General features: G+C 52.0%; 2 protein-coding genes across 3 annotated transcripts in view; one reads left to right on the forward strand and one right to left on the reverse strand.

Moving 5' to 3' along the window:
* Nucleotides 1-13,801, forward strand: Adck5 (aarF domain containing kinase 5). Its single transcript, XM_003463689.4, has 15 exons — nucleotides 1-105; nucleotides 5,340-5,443; nucleotides 5,971-6,120; nucleotides 11,430-11,505; nucleotides 11,611-11,811; nucleotides 11,882-12,022; nucleotides 12,099-12,212; nucleotides 12,307-12,438; nucleotides 12,509-12,592; nucleotides 12,661-12,742; nucleotides 12,808-12,886; nucleotides 12,967-13,058; nucleotides 13,131-13,383; nucleotides 13,450-13,566; nucleotides 13,645-13,801. Exons 1-15 carry the CDS (start codon nucleotides 94-96, stop codon nucleotides 13,748-13,750), a joined length of 1,743 nt encoding a protein of 580 aa, XP_003463737.1. The 5' UTR covers nucleotides 1-93; the 3' UTR covers nucleotides 13,751-13,801.
* Cpsf1 (cleavage and polyadenylation specific factor 1) overlaps nucleotides 13,788-24,134 on the reverse strand; it is a 14,271-nt gene continuing 3,924 nt past the window's right edge. The window contains exons 2-37 of one of the 2 annotated variants that reach the window (XM_063231277.1): nucleotides 21,635-21,662; nucleotides 21,428-21,561; nucleotides 21,224-21,304; nucleotides 20,987-21,138; nucleotides 20,759-20,905; nucleotides 20,480-20,619; nucleotides 20,295-20,405; nucleotides 20,134-20,227; nucleotides 19,885-19,972; nucleotides 19,685-19,807; nucleotides 19,538-19,589; nucleotides 19,365-19,459; nucleotides 19,212-19,286; nucleotides 19,063-19,143; nucleotides 18,892-18,981; nucleotides 18,658-18,768; nucleotides 18,447-18,588; nucleotides 18,181-18,359; nucleotides 17,969-18,105; nucleotides 17,725-17,899; nucleotides 17,452-17,658; nucleotides 17,287-17,376; nucleotides 17,072-17,215; nucleotides 16,837-16,989; nucleotides 15,997-16,113; nucleotides 15,826-15,916; nucleotides 15,670-15,754; nucleotides 15,455-15,596; nucleotides 15,226-15,378; nucleotides 14,976-15,152; nucleotides 14,808-14,874; nucleotides 14,677-14,724; nucleotides 14,434-14,589; nucleotides 14,228-14,357; nucleotides 14,002-14,140; nucleotides 13,788-13,915 (exon numbers count right to left, since the gene is read on the reverse strand). In XM_063231277.1, coding sequence (XP_063087347.1) covers nucleotides 13,868-13,915; nucleotides 14,002-14,140; nucleotides 14,228-14,357; nucleotides 14,434-14,589; nucleotides 14,677-14,724; nucleotides 14,808-14,874; nucleotides 14,976-15,152; nucleotides 15,226-15,378; nucleotides 15,455-15,596; nucleotides 15,670-15,754; nucleotides 15,826-15,916; nucleotides 15,997-16,113; nucleotides 16,837-16,989; nucleotides 17,072-17,215; nucleotides 17,287-17,376; nucleotides 17,452-17,658; nucleotides 17,725-17,899; nucleotides 17,969-18,105; nucleotides 18,181-18,359; nucleotides 18,447-18,588; nucleotides 18,658-18,768; nucleotides 18,892-18,981; nucleotides 19,063-19,143; nucleotides 19,212-19,286; nucleotides 19,365-19,459; nucleotides 19,538-19,589; nucleotides 19,685-19,807; nucleotides 19,885-19,972; nucleotides 20,134-20,227; nucleotides 20,295-20,405; nucleotides 20,480-20,619; nucleotides 20,759-20,905; nucleotides 20,987-21,138; nucleotides 21,224-21,304; nucleotides 21,428-21,561; nucleotides 21,635-21,662 — 4,182 coding nt within the window. In that variant the 3' untranslated portion in view covers nucleotides 13,788-13,867. Of the gene's footprint in view, nucleotides 13,916-14,001; nucleotides 14,141-14,227; nucleotides 14,358-14,433; nucleotides 14,590-14,676; nucleotides 14,725-14,807; nucleotides 14,875-14,975; nucleotides 15,153-15,225; nucleotides 15,379-15,454; nucleotides 15,597-15,669; nucleotides 15,755-15,825; nucleotides 15,917-15,996; nucleotides 16,114-16,836; nucleotides 16,990-17,071; nucleotides 17,216-17,286; nucleotides 17,377-17,451; nucleotides 17,659-17,724; nucleotides 17,900-17,968; nucleotides 18,106-18,180; nucleotides 18,360-18,446; nucleotides 18,589-18,657; nucleotides 18,769-18,891; nucleotides 18,982-19,062; nucleotides 19,144-19,211; nucleotides 19,287-19,364; nucleotides 19,460-19,537; nucleotides 19,590-19,684; nucleotides 19,808-19,884; nucleotides 19,973-20,133; nucleotides 20,228-20,294; nucleotides 20,406-20,479; nucleotides 20,620-20,758; nucleotides 20,906-20,986; nucleotides 21,139-21,223; nucleotides 21,305-21,427; nucleotides 21,562-21,634; nucleotides 21,663-24,134 lie in introns of those variants that run through there. The other variant, XM_013145781.3, reaches the window with a different exon arrangement.

The following is a 24,134-nucleotide window of genomic DNA, read 5'->3' on the forward strand; positions in this document are numbered from 1 at the left end:
GCGCGTGGCTGGGCGCGCCTGCGCACTGCGCGGCCACGGGGCCTGCTGGGGGACTGGAAGCGACCTGCGGAGCGGGGAGAGCGCAGCGAGGACATGTGGCGGCCGGTGAGGACCCGCTAGCTGAGGACTCTCCCGGGTCCCGATGCTGCACATCCCGAACCCCCGCTAAGGGGGCTCATCTTGTTCTCCTGTCCCCTGCCCAACCCTCCACGTCTTAGGGCTTTTGAGAGGCTCAGCCCTCAGGCTCGCTCTGCTAATCGGATCCTTAGGGGAGATCCGGCGCCGCTTCAAAGCCGCCACCCCTGGGTCCTCTCTTTTCTCCTGGACACGTGGGCGCCTCTCGGATCCCTGTCTTTCCTGGACCCTTCCCTCCCTTAGAGAAACTATTTCGTCTGTTTTACGGGTAGGAGGAAACTTGCTGGTCCCTGAGGCGTTAACCCGCCCCTCGCTTCCAACCTTGGAGATAGCCCCAAATACCTTATCCTTGGAGGCCTTCTAGAGTATGAGCCATTCCACAGGAAAGGCTTTTTGCCAGAGTTTGTTACTTTTCTAGTAAGCCTGGCCTTGTAGATTTAGATATGGTTATACAAGGAATTCCATTAATTTGTGGTTTGCAGTGAAAAGGACTGATGTGTGACAGTGTTCTCTAGACCAAAAGAGTGATGTAGTGTCCGTGTGAGAGGAGGAGACTTGGGGTTGACCTTCGGTATAGCAGTTTACAGTTTCTGAAGTTGCTTCACATATTCAGGTCCTTTTATTATCCGGACAGGCCCAGGGTGTGGACAGAACAGTGTTTGGTTCCTGATTAGGAGCTGCTTAACCAGCAGGTGTAGCTGGGTCCAGCGGGCTCCATGTTGGCTGGTCCTGAGAGGAGGACAAGGCAGACCTGCTTCCCCTGCTCTGGATTCCTAATCTGTCATTTTCTGATTGTGGGGATTGTTCTGTGCCTCGGTTTCCTCTGCTGTTGAGATGCATAGCACCCTTGACCCTCCCATTAAGCTGCCTTGTTCTGGTTACCTCTTTTGATGTGTTTGCTTCAGGCCTTATCATGAGACTGCAGTTGCTTCATTCTGATGTGGGCTGCTTTTTTATAGTTTCCTTTCATCTAATCCACGGTGTCTAACCTGCAGACTGCACTCAGTTTGTGCCTACAGTGATCCTTGGGTTCTGCCTAATGGCACACACTTTGGTTTTTGTTGGAGAACTGCTACTCAACTTTTTTTTTTTTTGGAGACAGGATCTTGCTGGCCTTGAACTCACTATGTAGCCCTCACTGGTCTTGAACTCTAGGTGATCCTCCTGCTTCAGCCTCCCAAGGGCTGAGATTATAGGCAAGGGACACCATTTTCAGCTCAACTCATTTTGTTACTTTATAAGTTTCTGTTTCCGGAGCAGTCACTGTAAAAGAACTCTCTGGCATCTTTTACCCTGCAGACAGACCATGTATTCCTTGTGAAAAACCTAAGGTCTGAGGTAAAAGGAACCCCCTCATCCAATTAGGATTGTGGGATCTGCTGAGATCAGTATAGGCCAGCACCATCTCCACTAGACCCAAGTAGGTGGGTATGTTTGGGAACTCAGTCTTCTCTGCCTCTTTGTGGGAGGCAGTTCAGTGGTATTTTTTGGGTTGGGTTTGGGGATGTGGGATGTGGTAAAAATTACTCTGGACTGGGTTTTAGGAAGATAGTTACAGGCTTCCTGTGCCTGTGTTCCTTTTTGGGCTGTGAAAATTCCATGTGATAGCCGTTTCAGAGAGGTTAGCGAGCCTTGGGCACCCCATACTAGAAGGAACCAGGAACCTGAGCTACCCATGGAGACACCCATGGTTGGCCTGTCCAGGTCCACCTTCCATCTCTTACCTGACTGTGTCCATTTACCTGTCACTTGGGTAAGGTCCTGGCTTGAGCCATGTGGGGTGCTTGGCATCTGTTGATGTCATGCAGCATGTGTCCATTGAGTGCCTTCAGCACAGTGTTAGATCCTAGAAATGTAAAAGTGCTTGGGAGGTATTCCCTGCTCACAGTCTAGCTGGGGCACAGATACTATAACTCACTTTTGCACCAGAGTGAAATAAGAACTGTGGGAGAGGAGTGTGCAGAAACACTCAGGAAAGAGGAGATGAGACAGGAAGAGTGATGAGTAGGGTGGAGGGCAGGTAAGTTGGGAAGGGGTAAAGGCATGCAGGCAAAAAGTAGCAGGCTGGATTTATTTTGGCATCCCCATCCTGGATCCTGAGTGGGTGACTCACAGCCGGAGTTCCTGCTATAGCATTGGCTCCTGTTACTAAAATGGAAAGTTGTGATTGGACGCAGTGGTCAGGTGACAGACCTCCTGGCCTCATCTTCAAGAACAGTCTGTACCAAGCTGGTGATGTGCCAGGGGCTGACCTTGAGGGGCAGTCGTTGGGAGCTAGGGCACACTCAGAACCTCTAGCTTTTGTTTTGTTTTTGGCAGAGTCTTACTATGTAGTCTAGGTTGGTTTTGAACTCAAACCGGCCTTGCTTCAGCCTCCTGAGTGCAGGGATTACAGGTGTGCATCACCACACCTGGGCTGGCTTCATTTCAAAATAATTCAAATTTGGTATCCTTCTCTGTAAAAGAAATTTATGCTTTAATATGAAAATGATGCTGAAGTTATTTGTCAGGTGGCTTGACTTTTTCTCCTAAATATTTGGGGAATATGTGCTGTGCCTATAGAGACCCCTGGTAATGGTGGGATTTTACCACAGGATGCTGAGGTCAGCATGCTGTGAAAGGGTGTCACTGAGAAAACAAACTCATGTTTCACCCCTAGCTTTCTATGAATTTTAGTGGTGGGTCATGTGAATATATATATACATATATATATGTATATATATATATATATATATATATACATATATATATGTATATATATGACAGTCCCTTGTCATAATAAACATAATAAACCTTTAGGTGCTAGTACCTGTATGAGCTTCTCTTTCTAGTCCTGCTAGGGGCCCTTCCTTTTCACAAAGGAGAGTTGTGAGAGAAGGGCCCCTCTCCAGGTACTTCAGGTATAATAGTTGGCTGTACGTTACTGTGACAAAATACCCGACATGCATAATTTAAAGGAAAAAAGATTTATCTTGGCTCATGGTTCAAGGAGTCTCAGTCCATGGTTAGCTAGCTTAATGCAGAAAGTCATGGGGGAGGAAAACTGCTTGCTTCATGGCACCTGGATAGCTGAGAGAGCAAGAAAGAGAGGAAAAGGGAGAAGAGAAAGAGAAGAGGCTGAGCAAAAGAAGAGAGGTTGTTTCAAAGTCCAGTGCCTGGTGACTTACTTCCTCCCACCTCTGGATAGCACATTCAGCTTTGTACAGTGGATTAATTCATTGATGACATTAGTGCCCCCATGATCCAGCTGTCTTCCAGAAACTCCACCTCTGAACATGTGAGCCTTTGGGGAACGATTTTCATCCAAAACATAGTACTTGGTGAGTGGCAGTGAGGTAGGCAGATCTGGCTAACCTTGTGAGCCTTACTAGCTCAGATTCAGCACCCAAGGGGGCTCTGCCCTCTCAGTGGCATTCTTAGCAAAAGGATGCTGTCTGCACACTCAGTGTCATTGCACTGACTGGTTCATGTCTGGCTGCAGTTGCACATACTTGTCCTTTGGAGATGAACCCTCCTGATGCTTCTCCTAATCTCCTGAAAGGATGTTGACTCAGCTTCTTTTGTGCTCACTCTTCTGCTTGCAGCAGCCTACACCTCTGAGTACAAGTTCTGTTTTCTAGCCAGTCAGCTCTAGCCCACCACTCAGAAATGCCTGTGCTGTCTTAGCCTCAACCCCCTAGGATGCAGTGTCCATGTGGACACCCCTCCCGCCAGTGCTGCAGGTGCCTCCTAGCCCACTCCAAGTGCCCCAGCGTAGTCCATGGTCACAACGGCCATTTTCTGGGAAATAGCAGAGGTGAAGAGATGTGAGCCAGGCAGTCCGAAGGGTGGAATGTGAGGTTCCCAGCCTTATCTGCCTGGGCTGCTTCTTGCTGTCATTTCCTTGAGAATCAGCACCTGCTCTGTGTGGCCTTGATGAATGGAGGGTTCAGTCAGCCTGTTCTCCTGGGGCCTTGTCCTTTGTGACCTTTGTCTTTTGCAGTCCTTGAGATTGTTTGTAGGGCTGTATGCCTTGACCAGAAAGTAAGTGGGAGTCAGGTCTTCGGTTCAGTATTCTTTTTTTTTTTTTGGTCTTTTTCGTTTTTATTGGTACCAGGGATCAAACTCATGACTGCCTGCTTGCAAGGCAGGCACTTACGCTGCTGAGCTAAATCCCCAGCCCCCTAGTTCAGTATTGACTGATAATAGTCACATCTGTGCTGGGGTGTGGGTGGCATGCTCTTTGGGCCTTTTTGCTCTAAATGCTGACTTGTTGGAAGAATTAGTAATTGAGGAACTTTTTAGACCACACATCTCAAATGCTGGAAGCTAGGTTTGTTAGTGGTGCCTGTGGTCCCAGATATATAGGAGGCTGAGGCAGGAGGATTGCTTGAGTCTAAGGATTTGAGACCAGTCTGGACAACCTACTGAGACCTCATCTCAATAAAAAACAACCAGATTGCTAGTGAACAGCATAAATGGAGTCCGTGTCCCTGGCCTTTTCTCAGTGCTCAGGACAATGCATATCATCCACTCTGCCTTTCCCCAAGGTAGGACCCCTGCCTCTAGTGTCTTAGTAAGTCATGAGCTCCTAGTACTTTTTGCATTCAGAACAGTGACCTGTGGGTTCCACCTTTTTGGACATCTTCTTTCTGACTGAGCACTGTTGACACTTCCACAACTGAGCTGCTTCTGTGGCCATTGGTCAGTGGCCTCGGGAGTAGGCAGTAGTAAATGGCAGGTCACAGATACCACCAAAAGAATGTCTAGGTCATGATGAGTTTCTTCCTATGGGGACTGAGGGGATAGGCAGACACAAGATGAGCTCCTGGACCTTTCCTGTCCTTGATGAATACTACTCTTTTCCCTTGCTTCTAAGAGCTAGGCCTGTGTCTTCATTCCTGAGCCCAGTGTGTAGATTGGTCCCTGGCTGGAGCCTGGAGGCATTGCCCATCTTTTTTGTTTGTTTGCTTATTTTTGTTTTTTTAGACAAAGTTTTGCTGTAGAGTGCAGGTCAATCTTAAACTGTTGTCCAGGTTGACCTTGAACCTGTGGCGATCTTCCTACTTCAGCCTCCCAGTGCTAGAATTATGGGCTTACACCACCACTTGGGTTATGATTTCCGAGTAGCACAGCATGCCCAAGCCTGGGCCCCTGACCTTTGCAAGTGGTGGGTCCTAGCCATGTCTCTGCCCTGGTTGAGCCAGGCTGTTTGCTCTTTGCAGGTGCGACTGTGCCACTTCCACTCTGCACTGCTGCAGACCAGGCGGATGCCATGGTTGTGCCCAGCTGCATTCTTCAGGAGGAATTTCAAGGGCCTAGCTGCCAGGTAGTCATCCTCTAGATGTGTGGGTACGCATCCATTCCCAGGCAGGAAGATAACGATCTGTGCAGGCGCGCAGGGCAGTGGAGGCTCCCAAGTTGGGCGAGAAATAGTTGCATGTCCATGTAGTACACTGAAACACAGGGCCAACAGTGTCCTGATCCATGCTTGGCACACTCTGCCCAGTGACAGCGTCAGGAGACTCCTGACCATAGATAGCATTACCACAAGTAAAGGCAAATCGGGAGGAATGCTAATAGAGTACCTGCTGCAGCAAACAAATAGGGTGACCTTTCAGGGTATGCAGGGGTGAAGTTCTGTGTTCAAGGACTTTGCTAAAGGTTGGAGAAGCCTGAGAGAGGAGGGTGGGTGGCTCTAAGAAGTGGCTCCTCCAAGGCTGGAAAATGGTTGCCACAGAAGCTGAGTTGGGCTGGTGAGGTAAGTCAGATGCTGCGTGTAGATCCTGTAAGCCACGAAGCCTGGCCCTGGGAGAAGGAGGGTAGCACCCCCAGCACCACTGTGATTCTCTATAGGGCCTCAAAACCAAGACTGCTGTGGAGACAGGCATTCTCTGCTGTGGCAGTGGGGGTGCCCCTGCTCCTTGGAGTCCGTTATGCCATGGCAGAGGCGCAGGAGAAGAGAAGGATGCGGCTCATGGTGGATGGCGTTGGGCGATTTGGCAGGTAGGAGGGCTCGGGTAGCCTCCTCTGCTTGTCCTGGGGGGCTGTGAGGTTCTGCTGAGAGGGCAAACCACAATGGACAGATCAGCTTTTTTGGTGAGAACTTGACTATTTGTAGAGAGCAGCTACCTGTCCTCCCAGCACCTTGGGTGAGCTCATGTCCCAGATGAAGATGCTGGCTATCCCTCTCCTAGCACCTGAAGTCTTCTACAATCTCTCTCAGTGCAGAAATCAGGGTGGGGGTCCCCATAGCCACTGTCTTGTTATGTTTCTCTCATTGCTAAAGCAAAATACCTGATGCCCAAAGTTAAGAGAAGAAAGGTTTATTTAGCTCACGGTTTGTAGAAGTTTCAGTCCATAATTGGCTGATTCCAAGGCAGGCTGACTTGGCAGAGGGGCATTCCAGAGGAGAAAAAGTTCATGGTACCCACAAGATAGCAGAAGTAACAAGGGCAGCAGCACAGAAGACAAGACTCTTTCTGTTCCCTATATTGTATGCAGACTACCTGCCCTAGGGCAGGTGTAGTGTTCATACCCTTAGTCCTAGCCAGAACTATGCCAAACCAATCAATGGACTGATTTACTTATCATACACCCTTAATCGCAGCATCACATACTCTAGATTCAGCCACCTCTGAAAAGTCCCTGTGACCATACGAGGCTTGTGGGGACATCTAGATGCAAATTGCAACAGCTACCGAGCCTTACTGAGCCAACCTTTTTGGGCGCTGGCTCTGGGCATTGAAAATTCATTTATCCCAAAGGGCCTTTGAACTGGAGATGGGGATGGGCTGCTGGACAGAGATTGCCTTTTTCTATCCAGCTCTAAGCACCTGCTGTCTCATGCCTAGGTCCTCTTCCCGGGGAGGATTTAGGACTCAGATCTTCAGATACTTTATCCAGCACTTCACTGAAACTGATTGCCAGCCTTGTGGACAGAACGTCCTTCCCCGTGCCAGTATCCCTTGTTGGCAGGTTCTGCGCAGTGTCCCCTGTGTCCTCCAGGCCTCTGTCCCCACAGCCCCAGGTTCAATGAAGGCAGAACTTAAGAGTCCTCTCCCTGCTTCTGTCACCCTGTGTGCAGGAACCTTGGTGGACCCTGGCAACCACTGTGTGGCTAACTCTTTGTCATACCGCTGCTGCTCCCCATTGGAGACCTCAGCCTTCTGAGCTCACTTATGGGGAAATAAATGGGCTTCATAGCTTGCTTCTGGACTCCAGCAGGACTCTTAGTCTCTCTAACATTAGTTAGAGAGACTAAGCAAGCACTTATGCCTCTAAGCTAACATTAGTTAGAGAGACTAGCATGTTCTCTCTAGCATGTTCTCTGTGCTTCTGAGCCTGATGATGCATGCCAGCATAGGCAGGCCCAGGATGCTTCCCCTCTGGCACAGAGAAGGGGCAAGGTAGAATACTCAAGCACCAGCAGAGGGCTGGGAACATGTTGGTGCAGAAGAGCAGAGATGTAGAGTGTTAGAGGTGTTACCGCATGATGAATTCAGCATGTAAAATCCAGGCTCTTGTGTATGATGAGCATGGAATTGCAGGCACACACCCAGTGCCAAATAGAAAGCAGTTATGTTTACTGAAGATCAAAGAAAGTTTTGCTGAGGTCACATCTGAAGCAACAAAAATATGGTATAACAGAAAGTGGTGCCAGAATGATAGAAAAGCAAGAGGACTGCACACAGGAGCTTAAAGGAGATGCACCTCGGCCTGTGAGGCTCATCTGAGTCTCTCTTTCTTTCTTTCTTTCTTTTTTTCTTTTTTTGGTAGGACCTCACACATGCCAGGCAAGCACTTATGCCTCTAAGCTAAATCCCAGCCCCTGAGTCAGCATGACTGATAGGAATGATTGACAGGGGCTGTGTCATCTCAGGTGCTCTCAACACACATGGCTTTTCCAGAATCTGCTCTGATTTTTTTTTTTTTTTGCCTTGAAATAGGGTCCCACTTTGTGATACAGGATGGCCTTGAACTCACTAAATAGCCCAGACTGGCCTTGAACTGCAGTGATCCTCTTGCCTCAGCCTCCCTACTGCTGGGATTAGAGGCATGCTCTGCTCTTAATTACATGCATGAGATGTGTTGTCTATTCATGAACCCTTAATAAAGGTGGAGGAGGAAAAAGCTGACTGAAGGTCAGGCTAGGAAACCTCTTAGAACATCAGAGATTACCTGAGTTTTTGTTACTCTCCACCTTTCTTAAGGACAGTGGGTGGAGAATGGCCCTAGGATGTTAGGTTTTGTTTGTTTTATTTTGAGACAGGGTCTCCCTATATAGTTCAGGCTGGTCTTGGACTCACTGTGTAGCCCCAGCTGGCCTTGAACTTTTTGAAGCAGTCCTGCCTCAGTTTCCTGAGTGCTGAGATTACAGGTGTGAGCCACCACATCTGACTCGTAGGATGCTACAGTGCTGTTAAAATTACCTGGGGTGGAAAGGAGTGATTTACTCAGCGCCATTATTTCTATCTTTACTGGAGGTGCTGTGTGTTCAGCTTCTGCCCAGGATGATTTGGGGTAAGATTTCTCTCTGCCTCAGAACCCAGTGCTTTTAACTCACACCCTGTATGTAATGAAAAAATGTTGTGTCCCGTCCCCCCCCCCCCCAGTACTGTGCTTTGAGCTCAGGGCCTTTGGGATGAGGTGTGCTGAACCTCATCCCTACCCCTATTGTTTGTTTGTTTTAAAATCTTTTTTGTTTTTTTGTTTTTGTTTTTTTTTTTTGAGACAAAGTCTCACTGTATAAAGCAGGTTGACCTTAAATTTGTTTGTGTACAGCAGTACAGCACTTGCCTTGCATGTGTGTGGCCCTGTGTTCAATCCTCAATACAGAGAGGAAAAAAAGATATTTTCAGCAAGGTACAGAGGCCTCAAATCCAGACTGGCCTCAAATTCATAATGATTCTCCTGCCTCAGCTTCTTATATGCTGGTATTACAAGCATGTACCATCATGCCTGACCTTTTTTTTTAAATTTTGAGATAGGGTCTTGCTAAAATGGTCAAGCTGGGTTCGAACTTCCAGTCTTGCCTCAGCCTCCCAGGGTGCTGGCACTACAGATATGTAGTACCATCACACCTGGCTAAGATGGGTCTTTGTTGTTCTTGTTGTTATTTTTGTTTTTGTTTTGTTTTGTCTCACTAAGTTGCCTGGGCTGGCCTCAAACTGGCAGTCCTCCCATCTGAGCCTCCATAGTAAGCTAGAATTTTAGGTGTGCACCCCTCTGTACCTTGCTGAAAATATCTTTTTTTCCTCTCTGTATTGAGGATTGAACACAGGGCCACACACATGCAAGGCAAGTGCCGTACTGCTGAGCCATAGCCCAGCCCTTCCTTAGCTTTGATAGTTCTCTAGAATGATGCACAGAACTCAGGAACATGCATTTATTTGCTTGTTGATTTATCTTTACAGTACTGAAATTGAATCTAGACCCTTAGCTCTATCTGTAGCCCTTATCTCAGTTTGTTGAGACAGGTTCTTGCTAAATTGTTTAGTGTTTAATGAGCTCAAATTTGTGATCCTCCTGCTTTTAACCTTCCAGAGTACTAGGATTACAGGCATCTATCACTATGCCCTCCCTGCTTTTATTAGGCTTTTCATACTTAGGCATAGCCGGTTTCACTGGCTATCTCCAGGAAGCAGAGCAAAGGCCTGCCCTTTGGGTAAAGCTAATTCTTTACCACACAGCAACTTTGAAGACCAGTAGTTCTGTTGTACAGCAGGGTGGGGGAACCATGGTCCTTGGGGTAAATGGAATCACCCAATGTGGCTGCTGCTTGTTGGGTCAATAAAACTTTATCAGAATGCACGGGGCCCATGTCATTCCCAAAGAGGCAGAGTTCCTACAATATCACAGATATGACAGGGTCAGAGTTTAAAACAGATACTGTGTAACCTATGGGAAAATCTTTCTGGCCACACTCTCTCACTGGGGTTGTATGTTTGTGAGGTCTGATTCAGGTGATGTACTTTTGTCAGGAACACTGTTAAAATGACACATACTGTGTTCTCAGTGTCTAGTCAGGTGGCATATGATCTGTTTATCTCTTAAGTTTCAGCATTTGCCTCATTGACATTGACAAGTACCCAGGGGTGACACTTTGGATGATGTTAGTGTCTGTCCTGTGGCCCTCCTACCTACTCACCTAGCATTGTTGTGTCCTTCTTGGGTGAATTTATTATTATTTTGGTTGTTGTGAGACAGGGTCTCAATGTGTAGCCTAGACTGGCCTTGAACTCACAGCAATCCTCCGTGATTATGGGTGTATACCATATCTATTGGCATGATTAATTATTAAGAGTTGTCAAAGCATGATTTTTTTTAAAGATGATGTTCTAGAATTTTCTTTCCATCAACATTTACTATCCATCTTCCTGTAAGGAGGTCTCTCTTCTCCCATTTATGAATTATTTATACTAGTCAAGATTCAGGATTTATTTTATCCAGTTTGCTACTGCCTGTATCATTTTGCAAAGATTATTCCAGAATTAACTAAGGGAGTCCCTTCAGTCAGGCTTTTATGTCCTATCTCTCTATTTCCAACATTTTATTGTGAAAAAATTGAAACAGCGAAGTTGTAAATGCTTTCCAGTATCCCAGCATACTCACCCCTAGTTTTACTGTTAACCTTCTCTACCTGCTGGTTCAGCTCTCTTGAGTGTTTTGTCTCTCCCTAGCAGTATGGAATGCTCTGGGCTCATCTTTGTCATTTCCTGCCTTGCCATGGGATTAGCTGGTACCTTTGGGTGAAGAATGGCTGCATATCCATGCCTCTCACAGACCAGAACTGGGTGTCTGAGATGCACATACCACTAAGCTTCACTGTTTGTGTTTATCCTCAAATGGTAAAGACCACAAGCTTACAGACATCTTCCCTGAATGATCATTGTCATTTTCTCCCTTTGTATTTGGGACATTGTCTTTTGTTCTTGTGAAGGCAGTCATCTCCCTCACCTCTGGGATTGTACTGCCTAGGAAGGAGAGATGTCTGACAACCCGTGCATACTGTGCAGTGCCAGGTTCCTGCTGGCCCTCTGTCTGGCTAGGATGGGCAGGAAGACCAAGATGGGCAGGTGTCAGAGGAAGGATATGCATAGCCTCACTTTCTTGACACTGGTCTCCCTTCCTCGCCTGCATGCTATGGGTGTGTCAGACTGAGGCTGACCTGCAGAGAAGTCCCAAGTAGGACCAAAAAGTGCCTATGAGTTCCCAGGGGGGTGGCAGGGATGAGGATAGAGGGGTTTGGGGAATGAGGAGCCACACAGGAGCCCCATTGTCTGAGTCCTGACTGAGCCTGCCTTTGCCCACAGGTCCCTAAGGATCGGCCTATACATCTCCCTGGACTACTGGTGGTGTACCAACGTCATCCTGCGAGGGGTGGAAGAGGTCTGTTGTTAGCCTGGGCATGTGGGAACATGCTGGAGGTAGCGGGTGCTGGGGGACTAAGGAGGTGGCTGCCTGCCCCATCCTCCCCTCTATGCCTGTGGTCAGAACAGCCCGGGGTACATGGAGGTGATGTCTGCGTGTCACCAGCGGGCAGCTGATGCCCTGGTGACAGGGGCCATCCGAAATGGTGGCCTATACGTGAAACTGGGCCAAGGGCTGTGTGCCTTCAACCACCTGCTGCCACCAGAATACATCAGGACCCTTCGTGTGCTGGAGGATAAGGCCCTCACGCGTGGCTTCCGGGAGGTGAGCTCCACCCATGGGAGAGTAGGGAACAAGAACCACCAATTGTTGCTGTAATGCCTGTTCCCATCAGGTGGATGACTTGTTCCTTGAAGACTTCCAGGCACTCCCCCAGGAGCTCTTCCAGGAGTTTGAGTACCAGCCAATAGCTGCTGCAAGTCTGGCACAGGTGCACCGTGCCAAGCTGCAGGATGGCACTGCTGTGGCTGTCAAGGTACCTGGGCTGCGTATCCAGGGTTAAGCTCTTGACATGGTGGCCATCCTGGTCCTAGACAGCCTGTCCCTCCTAGGTGCAGTACATTGACCTGCAGGATCGCTTTGAGGCAGATGTGCACACACTGGAGGTCCTGCTACGGCTTGTGGAGCTCATGCACCCCAGCTTTGGCTTTAGCTGGGTCCTGCAGGTAGCACTGCCCCAGCAGGCAGGAGCCACATCCTCCAGGTGGTGGGTGGGAGCTGGTTCTGGACCTTACTCCCTAAGAGCCTGTCTGGCTACAGGATTTAAAGGGGACCTTGGCCCAGGAGCTGGACTTTGAGAATGAGGGCCGCAATGCAGAGCGCTGTGCCCAGGAATTGAAGCACTTTCACTACATTGTGGTCCCCCGCGTCCACTGGGACAAATGTAGCAAGGTAGGCTAGCTAGCTTCTTCCTGGGGGGGCAACACAGGTCTGCTGAGCTCAGCCTCTCGCTCTCTCCCAGCGCGTGCTGACAGCTGACTTCTGTGATGGATGCAAAATCAACGATGTGGAGGCCATCAAGAGCCAGGGGCTGGCAGTACAGGATGTGAGTGCTACATGCAGGGTAGGGTACAGTGTTGCCTGTATCTATTGCATGTCCCATCCTTCCCCCAGGTAGCAAAAAAGGTGATCCAGGCTTTTGCTGAGCAGATCTTCTACACGGGCTTCATCCACTCTGACCCCCACCCTGGCAACGGTAGGAAACCACCCCAGGGTAGGGTCTTGGTGGGGTTGGCGTGAGCTGATGTGCTGTGTCCCTAGTTCTGGTGAGGAGAGGTCCAGATGGGAAAGCAGAGCTGGTGCTGCTGGACCATGGGCTCTACCAGTTCCTGGATCAGAAGTAAGTGGGGTAGGAGCTGGGCAAGGCTCTCCCGGGGCCCGTCTTCCTGCCCTGGGATATAGGCTCACTGGCTCCCACAGGGACCGGGAATCCCTGTGCCAGCTGTGGCGAGCAATCATCCTAAGGGACGATGCAGCAATGAAGACACACTCAGCTGCACTTGGTGTACAAGGTGAGAGTGGCTGCTGGCTGCCAGGGTGGGTGGGGACCAAGTGCAGAGCCTGCTTAGACTGTGCCTCTGTAGACTACATGCTGTTCTCGGAGGTGCTTATGCAGCGGCCCGTGCACCTGGAGCGGCTGTGGAGCTCCCGCCCACTGAGCCATGAGGAGACCACCTACATGCAAGACATGGCCCGCAACCACTTTGAAAATATCATGGAAGTGCTCAAGGCAATGCCACGGCCCATGCTGCTTGTATTGCGAAACATCAATACTGTGCGTGCCATCAATGTGGCCCTTGGAACTCCTGTGGACCGCTACTTTCTCATGGCCAAGAGGTTGGTTAACCTGAAGGGTAGGTGGGGGCAGGGCAGGGCAGCAGCTCACACATGTGTCTGACACAGTGCTGTTCGGGGCTGGAGCCGCCTGGCAAGTGCAATATACCAGGGTATCTATGGCAGCAGCCTCCTGTGCCGTGTCAGGGTCATCTGGGAGACACTCAAGTTTGAAGTGGCCCTCAGGTGAGTATATAGGCCTAGTGAGGCAGCTGGTCAGGGTCTGCTCACCATAACCCATGACCCCTTGGCCCTGCCACTCAGGCTGGAGACCCTTACCATGAGACTCACCGCCCTCCTGGTTCGTGTTCTCACTCGCCTGGGCCTTCTAACCAGGACTGAAGAGCTCTACCAGTACCTGGAGACCTAGGCCCGAGGGCTAGTGATGAACAACACAATGACCACACTTTTCTCCAAGAAATTGTTCTCCTTGTATTTTGTATAAAAAAGGGCAAGAGGTAGTATGCATGGGTGGGCAGGATCAGCACTAGAAGTGGGCAGTGACTCGGTCTGTCTCCAGTAGGTCATCTAAGATCTGTGGAATGAGGGAGGTGGGAGGTCAGGGGAAGACCTGAGCAGGTTGGGAAGGGGCTGGGGTGGGTGGATGGGCAGGTCGCTCACAATGTCAGGTGTGGTTCCAATCTTCTTAGCCAGCTCACCACGCTCCATGGTGCTAAGGTACAGGTACCGGTTAAGCAGCTCCCCATCAAGGACATTCCGCACAGCATTCTGCAGGATGCGCCGGTCTACATGCAGCATCCTGCAGGAGGTGGGCATTTGGTAGGGGTTGGGGTAAGACCTGGCACAGGGGAACAGGGCTAGGGAGATGAGCATGGCAAGCACTCACCGGAAGGCGCGGGGGTTGAGGCCAGCATGGTGGGGCAGCATGGTGGTCAGTGCATTCTGCAGCATCAGCAAGCGCCGATAGGTCTTCTCCTGCATGGGCAGCAAGAGCCCAATGCCACCATCCAGTGTGGCTGTAGGGTCAGAGGACACAGTGTGAGCCACGCTGCCAGCCCCTCCACCCCCAGGGATACCCGGCCCGGTACTCACCAAACCATGTGATGTGCTTGTTTTCCCACACAACTGATTTCTTGCTGGGCCCCTCTGTGGCCCCACGGCACGGGGTCCTCCAGAAGGTGTTCACGTGGGCTCCCACATGGAAGTCTGCCCGGCGCAGTAGGCGCATGCCTCCAAAACTCTCCTTGGCTGAGCCAAAGAGACTTGGGTCATTGCCAACCCAGCACCTGGTGCCCAGTGATAGGGCGGGGATGGGGGTGAGGTGTGTATACGCACCTTCTGGCAGGTACATGTACACCATCAGGTTGCGATCTCGGTCAGACACTGAGGATGGAAGCCCAGAATCAGCCTAGTAACTCAAAGTTGCAGCTCCTGCCTGCTCACCCAGGAAGCCCCTGCCTACTCACCCAGGAAGCCCAGCTGGGCATTGTCCACCATGAAGTCCACACTATACACTTCCAGGGGCTTGGCATCCTGGGGAAGGAAGGAAGGAAGGAAGGAAGGAGAGGTCAGGCTGGGCTTTACACTACCCCACTCTCGCTGGTCCCCCCACACTGCTAAGCCACACAGAGTACCCGGGACACCAGGCTCAGTGTCTTGCTCTCCTCTTGGTAGCGTAGCAATGAGATGCTCTTCATGACATCTGCAGCCAGGATGAAGTTTTTTACGCTGATCATCTGATGGATGTATAACTGGGTATCGATGAAGGCCATGCCTGTCAGTTCACTGGCCCGGAGGCTCCACAGGAAGATCTATGGGGTGTGTATTCATGAGCAGAGGCAGGTGGCAAGGGCAAGGATGAGTGGGGCAGGCATGGGGAGAGACCTTCTGGCCGATGGCTGACACCAGGTGGCCATTGCAGTGACACAGGGCTGTCACAGGTCCTTTCTGTTCCTTTTCATACAGGACCTTGAACTTGTTCTTGGTTAGGGGTTGGCCAGGCTCAGGCACCACCTCAATCACATCCATGATCAGGATCTAAGGGACACATGGAAATGGCAGGAGTACTGCCTGCCCCTAAACTGGCCCTGCTCCCCACCTACTGCCCACTTACCCGTCCTCGACACGTGACCTCCTCCCCCTGCATTAGGCAAGTGCCAGCAGCCACGTAGCCTTTGAGGCCTGACACAGTCTCCTCACTGCGCAGTGACACCGTCTTCATGCATGTGACATGTTCCCATTCCTCCAGCTCAATCCTGCACAAAGTCAGGTCTTAAGACACCCCGGCCTGGCAATCAAGGCATAGTCCCCACTCACGCCCAGTCTTACCTGGCATTGGGAATGGCCTCCCAGCTAACTGGGGAAATGAGCTGGATAGAGAAGGCCTCCTGCTGTGGGTGGATGTACCTGTCATCTGCAGGGATGCAAGGGGTGGCGGTCAGAGCCAGCCCCAAGCACAGCCCACCCATCTCTAGCACTACACACCTCTCTCGATGGCCTCAAACTCCTTTTCTTCCCCTGTCATTCGTGGGATGCGGGTGCATGGTGTGCTAGTGCTGGTGGCCACAGCATACACCTAAGGGACAGGGGTGTCATATGCAAGGCCAGACCAGGGAGAAAGTGGGGAGGGTACATAGGGTGGGATGGGAAACAGACCTTGGACTCCACATGGTAAGCCACATAATGGGCTGTGCAGCGCAGCGGGATCTTCCTGACGGGCCATGGGGCATCGTAGGACAAGTAAGCAGGCAGAACACTGATCCTCAGCTCACCCTGGGAGTGAGGGTCAGTGAGGCCTGTGACAGCCAAGGGCATGATGCAGATGCAGGTCATTAAAGGCTTCTTGATGTTACCCTTGGCTCTGCCAGAGCAAGGGTGAGCCAGGAGCCACTGTACCCAGTGAGGGCCTGGAGGGGCTGCAATGTTGGTGGGCAGGTTCCTTCTCCCATTCACAAGCCCCCATCCATTCTCCTAGGCTCAACCCAGGCTGGGGAACACTGGCGCAGAGAACACCAGAGGCAACTGGCAAAGGGGGCCCCACAGATTACAAAAATAGCCAAGAAAGTTCTTGTGCCGACTACAAAAGTAGAAAAGTAGATATTCTCCCTACCAGGGTCCCTAAGTGACCCAGGAAATCACTGCTGCTAAGTGGGTGGCATGGATGAGGAAAAACTGGCTCAGAAAAGATGTGTGTTCAAAAGTTAAAACAGCAGCTAAGGGGCTGGGGATAGAAAAAGACAAAACAACAAAAACAGCAGCTAACAGGCAGAATGTGCACTCAAGCCAGCTCAGCTGGGCTTTGGGGAAGACTTCTGCATGTGTACCCCAGGAGCCATGGTGGGTAACCTTGTCACTACCCTCCTCCGGACACCCATCCCAGGCTCCCAGGCTTTCTGCGGAGAGCTGAGGATCCCTCCTGCCCTAGATGTCAAGGCCTCCATTCTGGCCCAGGGTGGCACTGAACCCACTGAAGCAGAACAGCCAGAGTCTTCCTACCTGTCTGTTGAAGTACAGGAAGCCACGGGGGCAGTTGACATTGTGGAATGGGGCAAAGGAGTCAATTGGGCCATCAATGCCCATGGGGTGGAGCCGCAGGGCCCCACGGCCAGTCACCAAGAGCCAGTGTGGTGAGGGGCCACAAATGAACACCTGGGGGCAAGCACGACAGGACACTGTGAGTACAGTCCCAAGCAATCTTGACCCCCCAGCTTCCCACACAGCACCCACCTACCCCTGAATAGCCGTAAATGTCCTCAAAGTAGCGGAAACGTGCCACACGGCCACGAACCCCAGACCCCTCATCAGTGCTGCCACCTTCTGCCTTCTTCTTGGATGGCTTTGGCTTCTTCTCACGGAAGTTGATGTTGTGGGGGACCTAGCAAAGGTCACGATGAATGCCAGGTTCTATAAGCCCAGTACCCGTAGTCCCCGTGCAGGGTCTGGTACCTTCTTAAATCGGACTTTGAGGTTGCCCTGGCCAAGCTGGGAGTCGTGAGGGAAAGCCTCATAGATGAGCAACTCCTGGTCCACATGTACCTAGGGGGCCAGACAGGGGTGGGTCCACAAATGTGGGCAGGGCTTTTAGGGATAGGCAGTCCACAGAGCACTCACCAGCAGGTAGGGCCTACTCTGGCGACTTCCCAAAGCAACCAGTAACACCTCCTTGACCAGTGGCAGCTCGCCCTGGCGTGTGGCTTCCTCCTTTCGGACCTCCCCCTGTGTGGTAGGCTGTCCGGAGGAGCTGTCCACCAGGACCCGCTGCCCCACAGGGAAGTTCTTCACCAGGAACACCAGCCGCCAGTCTGGGAGTTGGTAGATCTGTGGGGGATGAAGGTTAGTGACGAGCAGCTGTGTTGGAGGGGCTGGGTGCTACAGTGCACCTACCTCCATGGTGCCGTTCTCCCGCACCAGTAGGCACCAGTGGGTGGGCTCTGCTCGGAAGGGTGTGGGTTCTCGGTCAGCTGGAGGCTGGCTGTTCCTCCGGGCCTCCTCCTTGCTAGGGCTGAAGAGGGAGCTCGAGTCCCCGTACAGCATCTCCTCCTCATCGTCCACTGTGGGGCTAGGAGCCAACAGACACGTCACAGTCTGCTCTGCAAACCCAGGCTGCCACTCCCTGACCCCCACATACCTGGTCTCGGAGCCCAGGCCCTCAGCCTCCAAGCTACTGCGACCCCCCAGCTCATCTCGGGCACCACCCAGGCGGCTCTCTGTGGTGAACATGCCGCTGACATCACGGTACAGGCATAGTGTGATCACTTTGGACTGCTGCAGAGAGTACAGGGCTCAGCACAGTGGGGACAAGTGGGTGGGGGTACAGTAGGTACGGGATGGAGGACCTACATGGTGCAGTGGGGGCTTGTGCAGTGCTAGGCGGTGGTGGCGGCCGCCATATGAGTCGCTCTTCAGCAGGAACATGGTAACGTGGCCCTCGGCGCTCATGATAACCACGTAGGGGTCAGCCACTGCACACTGCACGATGGGGGCGCCCAGGTCCACAGGTATGAAGTGCAGCTGATTCACTGTGGGCACAGGGTGGTCAGCCCACCCACATCCACCTGCATCCCTGAGATGTATCCCCAGGACATGTTCCCCTAGGACCTGCCCACCTCCTTCCAGCAGGCGGATGCCCAGCGGTGACACTTGGACAATGTAGCGATTGTCCCCAATATTTCCAGCGAAGACAGTGGGGCCCTGAGTGGCAAAGCCACTGGTGTCCAGCTCCATAATCTCCTGACCCGTCTGCAGGATCTGCAGACAGCAGCAGTGAGCTTCGTCCTTCTTGGGGACCCCAACTCCCAGGCCTAGGCCCAATCCTACCATAGTAGAGTCTTCCCGGCTCAAAATAAGAAACCCATGTCTTCGCCCATCATCCTCTGCTTCAGGTGCACTGGGTTCCTGCTCTGAGCCTTCTGCCTTGGGGGTTTCTTCCTGTGAGTGCCAAAGAGAGGTAGTACGGGAGCATGGTCTGGTGACACAAGCATGTGTGGCCTTGACCACCGAGCTAGGCTGTTGCCCACACCCTTCGGACCTCCTCAGTTCACTCTTGCCTACCTCCTCCTTGCGCACGGGAGCGATGACCGTCCACATATCGTAGCAGCCAGGAAGTTCAAAGGTTGTCACCACCTGGGGTCGGATGCTCTTCTGGAATCAAGATGGGGTAGGATGGGAAGTCAGTCCGCCTGGGTCCCCTGAAGTCCACCCTCGACTCCCCCCTCTACATACCTGCAGCACTGACAAAGCTCCATTCTTTCCATAGCCAGAGCAAACCACAATCTCCAGGTCTGGCTCGGGGCTGTTCTGAAACTGCACAGGATGAAGTGAGGACACTGTTCCTACAGCGCCCCAACCCAAGCCCAAGACCCCTCAGGTACCTCTTCAGAAAGGAAAGCCGGTTCACCCACAGCAGCGTTGGCACAGGGTCCAATGTTGAGCATGCTGTCACACACCTGCAGGCAGAGCAGCAGTCAGCGGGGACAGAGAGGGTGGGATTACCACCTCACCTCAAAAGTACGTTCCACACAAACCTCGAAGGAGTAGGTGGCCAGCTGTGTGCCTGACTGGGCCTCACTGCCATACACCTCAATTTCGTCGACCTCGTCCTGTGGCACCGTCTTGCTTCCTGATGCACACAAAGGTCCCCTGAGCCTGGCCCTGGGCATTGTAACCCTTCACCTGCCCGGCTCACCCCAGCCCTCACCTGCCCAGCCTGCTGTGGAGTCCACTCGCTTCTTCTTTGAGGGAGGCTCTTCCTGTGAAGCCAGAGAGGAGGGAAAGAGCCCTCTGGAAGCTGCCCCATACAGAGGACAACGGGACAGGCCAAGAGCACCAGCCTGTGGACACTCACCTTGTCAGCAGCCTCTCGGACAGTGCTGGCAGGGGGCTCCTGCAATTTCTCCGTGTACTTGAGAAGGAGGGAATTGCCTAAGCGAGAGCCCAGGAACAAGTACCCAGGCTCCATGGTGACCATCTGAGGAAGGATATGTGGTTGATGGCAGGGCTATGCCTGGCCCCAAGGAACACCCCTCACCCCTCATCCCTACTTACACTGGTGGTAAGGACACTGGCAGCAGCCTTGTCAAAGTGGAATGCACGGACGCTACGCATGCCGTCGGTGATGAGAGTCAGCACATAGCTGGGGAGGGGGAGGTGATCAGTGGGGGACGTGGTGGGCACTGAACAGAGAAGGGGACCAGGGGCATGGTGACCAGTCAGGATAGGGACCACTGAGAGGACAGGGAGAGGACGTGGGGATGTGGGATCCTAGGGTAGACGGACTCATGGGCTAGAGCTCACATCTCGCCGCCCTTGAGGGAGATGACCATCTTGTCATAGGAGATGAAGGCAGCTTGTGCACAATCCAGAGTAATCCGCACACCCTCCTGAGTGCCTATGGGAAGGGCAGTCAGGCCACCTGAAGACCCTATCCCCTCCCCGGCCCCGGCTACTGTACTCACGCAGGGGGAAGGCAGTGGTGCCCAAGGTGAGGCTATTGAGAGCCACGCCGTATGGAGGGACGCTCTGATTCAGGTACAGCAGTGAGTTGACTGCGAAGATCACTACCCCACCTGGAGGGGGACATAGGCTGGTAAACAGCTCAGTACCCCCAACCCATACCAACTCCGCTCCGCTAGGCCCTCACCTATGGGTTTGGGCACAGCCAGTGCCTGGGTACAGTCGAAAGGTAGGCTGGTGAGGGACCAGATGACAGGGTGGACCTTCTGTGTGATGTTCAGCGAGATGGCCACTATAGAGCATGTGTCCTGCCTCACAGCCACCCGCCTGGAGCAGGAAGTAGGTCAGCCAGAGCCAGTGGCCCTAGTCCTTCCCTCCGAGGGAGCCACCACTGTAACCCCTCTCTCTGGCTTGCCCCAGGCAGAGGTAGCCCACAGCACATAGCATAACAACCTCTAGGACTTACCCAGGCCAGGTCTGGTTGGGCTCGAACAAGATGAGCAGGGTGGGCTCATAGTAGCCATGCAGGAACTGCAAGTCAACAATGTTGAGCAGTTTCTCATCCAGTGCCCGCACATCGATGATGTAACTGGGTAGGAAGCTGGACCTCTGCCTGGGAGCCAACGGTATCAGAGCAGCCGTGCAAATAGGGCAGAGAGGAACTGGGTACCCATGTTACCCCACTGACACTCACCCCTCACCCACAAGCCCCTCATGCTCCTCAGCCAGGCTCTCCCTCCGGAAGGGTAGCACCACCAGCCGCGTGCCATAGATGAGCATGGCTGCACAGCGGCCATCCGGGTCCACTCGCACTCGAGGTGTGTGCACATTCTGCACGAACCCATCCTGGGGGACAGAGAGGTGTCAGCCTGGCTGCAGGGCAGAACCCAGGAGAGCACCAGGACAGGGAAGAGGCCATGGCTAAGCCTACCCGTAGTTCAGGCTCCTCAAAGTAGTGCAAAGACAGGGTCTTCAGGTCGTGAGTACCCGGGTCATATTCCACCACTGACAGCTGGGGGAAGGAAATCAGAGCTATGGCCCACACACCACCAGTCCAGCAGGCACCAGAAGCCCCACCATCACTTCCTCCCAACCTATCCAGCGCCCAGCACTTCCCCACCACATCCCTGCTCACCTTCGCATCCTTGAAGCTAAGGAGCAGTGCATCTCGCTTGGCACCCGCCAGCTGCACGCTAGCCATGGACATGACATTGCCGAAGAAAGAGAAGGAGGCCACCAGCTCCAGCTTCTCCCGATGAGATTTCCCCTCTGGGGAAAGCCAAGATCTGAACCCTGATCACTGACACCCCCAAGCAGGGCCAAGGGAGACCCCAACACTCACCTGTAGGCCTGTCATTCTTGGTCAGAGCCTGCAAGGGGAAAAAGAGGAGATAGCAAATGGCCAGTCACCTGGAAGCCTCTGGCCCAAGAAGCTCTGCCCCAATGCTCTCCAGTGGGTAGTGTGCAAGCTAGGTACATGGACACAGCTTATACACCCTCACAAACCAATGCTGCGAGCCTGGCCAATGGGCTCCCCAGGAAGCCCCTGCCTCAGCTTCCCTGGAAGATCATCCTATACCACATGTACTCAACCTCTGCCCCTAAACCTGCCAAGTTTTGGATCTACAGATAGTGCTGGCCCTGGCCTGGGTCCAACACAGGCAACACAAGATGGACTTCGGCCACAGCTTACAACAGGCAAGACCATCAGGAGGTCCTAAGAGCCAGCACATGGTAAGGGGTATAGTCTCAGCACTTGGAATTTCTGCCTAAGAATTCTCAGACAACATAACAAGACCCAGTCTCAAAAGGAAACAAAGGGAAAAAAAAGGAAACAAAGGACACCCGAAGCTCTTCTCACAGATCAGGTACCACTTGCCAGGATCCCCTCAACACCATAGGGCTGCACATGTGCTAATCGCCCAGCTGCAAAGACCAGCTGCTCTCAACTGTACTGTGCCCTCCTGGTCCAACCCTTGCAATGACTGGCCACTTCAGTCTTACCTCCAACAACCTGAGCTTCTGAAAGAAGCTTGACTGCCCTGGGGCCACTGCACTGCCAGGAAGACCACATGGCGGGCAGAGTGGGAGGGAAGAGGCACAGGCACACTGGGGGAAGGAAACTCACAGGCTAAACACTCAATTTTGCCTCAGCCCAGATGCTACTCCTGCCCCTCTGCACTGCCAACTGACAGAGAATCAGAGGTGGCCGGTGCCTGAGAGCCCCAATAACCCACAGGCCCCCTGTTCCTGCTGTGTCCTATCCCAACCCAACACATAGGTGCAAGTGACTGTGACTCCCTGTGGCTCTATGACCTGGGCAGCTTGTCCAGCAACTAACTGGGCTGAGCCCTCTCCCCCACCATCTCTGTCCCTGGCCCTCCGTTGCTTCACTGTCTGGTGCACGGAACACTGACCTATAAAGGGCAGCTGTGGCTCTGCAGCCACATTTGGTGTCTCATGGATCTGTCTTTGGAATGTTCCATAACCATTAAAAAATTTAAAAGATCCCTAACTCTTGTGGGCTGCGGCTGGTAAGCCAACACTGTACCCGTTTCTCTTATCTCTCACCAACCTCCTGGTTCTGGGGAATTGAACCCAGGACCTTTGCATTGAACTACAACCTACTTTAATTTTGAGAGGGTCTCACTAAGTCACTGAATTACACAGGCTCGACTTGAATTTGCAATCTTCCTATTTGAGCCTTCTCTCTTTTTTTTTTTTTTTTTTTTGTCTTTTTCATTTTTATCAGTACCGGGGATCGAACTCATGACCACCTGCTTGCAAGGCAGGTGCTTATGCCGCTAAGCTAAATCCCCAGCCCCACCTTCTCTTATTTTTAAGAAAATGCTCCTTAGCCAGGGGTGGTGACACATACACATTTGTGATTCCAGCACTTGGGAGGCTGAGGTAGGAAAAGAAAAAAGAAGGAGGAAGAAGAAGAGGAGGAGGAGGAGAAAGAAGCTAGGGCTAGTGGTACATGCGTTAATCTCACCATTTGGGAGGCTGAGGCAAGAGGATGCCGAGTTTGAGGCCAGTCTGGGGTACATAATGAGTTCAAGACCAGCCTGAACTACATAATAAGGCCCTATCTCAAAAAACCAAAATTTAATATATATTTTTTTTTAAGAGAAGGGGGAAGAATTGAAATGTGTTATGCACATGTACCAGTTCTCCACAATGAACATAATCATCATATACTATAAACATGTATTAATAAAAATTTTTTTAAAAAGGGGGGGACGTAGCTCAGTGGCATAAGTGCCTGCCTGGCAAGCACGAGGTCATGAGTTTGATCCCCAGTACCGCAAAACAAATAAAATAAAATAGGTTGAAATAAAAAAGGAAAGCAGGAGGGAAACGCACTCTTTCCATGCTAGTTGATCTATTTCTTTGCTTTCTTTTGTACAAATCTCTTTTAGCCAATTGTCTGGGTTCACTGTTTTCTCCTTCATAAAACTCTCTGCCCTCTTCAAATTGGACTGCATCCCCACCTACCCCCAGGCCACCCTGCCCCAGTCCCCTGAGGTTCACAGACAAGGACTCAGTGCCAGAAACCTTCCGGGATTTTCCTCCTACCTCCCTGGTCACTTCTTCTCCAACTCCTTGGTGGCTTTTCTCTTAACGCTGGCTGGGCTTCCCTGTCCTTATCTGTCTTCTAAGGAACCTCACCAGCTTCAGAGGGCAGACAGCACTCACAGGCTAAACACTCAATTTTGCCTCAGCCCAGATGCTACTCCTGCCCCTCTGCACTGCCAACTGACAGAGAATCAGAGGTGGCCGGTGCCTGAGAGCCCCAATAACCCAGCCCCTGCACAGTGGCCTCTGCAGCCTCCCATATT

Source organism: Cavia porcellus, unplaced genomic scaffold (assembly GCF_034190915.1).
Source record: "Cavia porcellus strain 051 isolate PalLab524CR breed Dunkin Hartley unplaced genomic scaffold, mCavPor4.1 scaffold_19, whole genome shotgun sequence".
Classification (NCBI taxonomy): Eukaryota; Metazoa; Chordata; class Mammalia; order Rodentia; family Caviidae; genus Cavia; species Cavia porcellus.

Excerpts from the sequence above, each read along its gene's own strand:
- Adck5 (XM_003463689.4), top strand. Across the intron at positions 6,121-11,429 it reads GGCGTTGGGCGATTTGGCAG|GTCCCTAAGGATCGGCCTAT; the intron begins GTAGGAGGGCTC and ends CTTTGCCCACAG. Across the intron at positions 12,023-12,098 it reads GCACTGCTGTGGCTGTCAAG|GTGCAGTACATTGACCTGCA; the intron begins GTACCTGGGCTG and ends TGTCCCTCCTAG.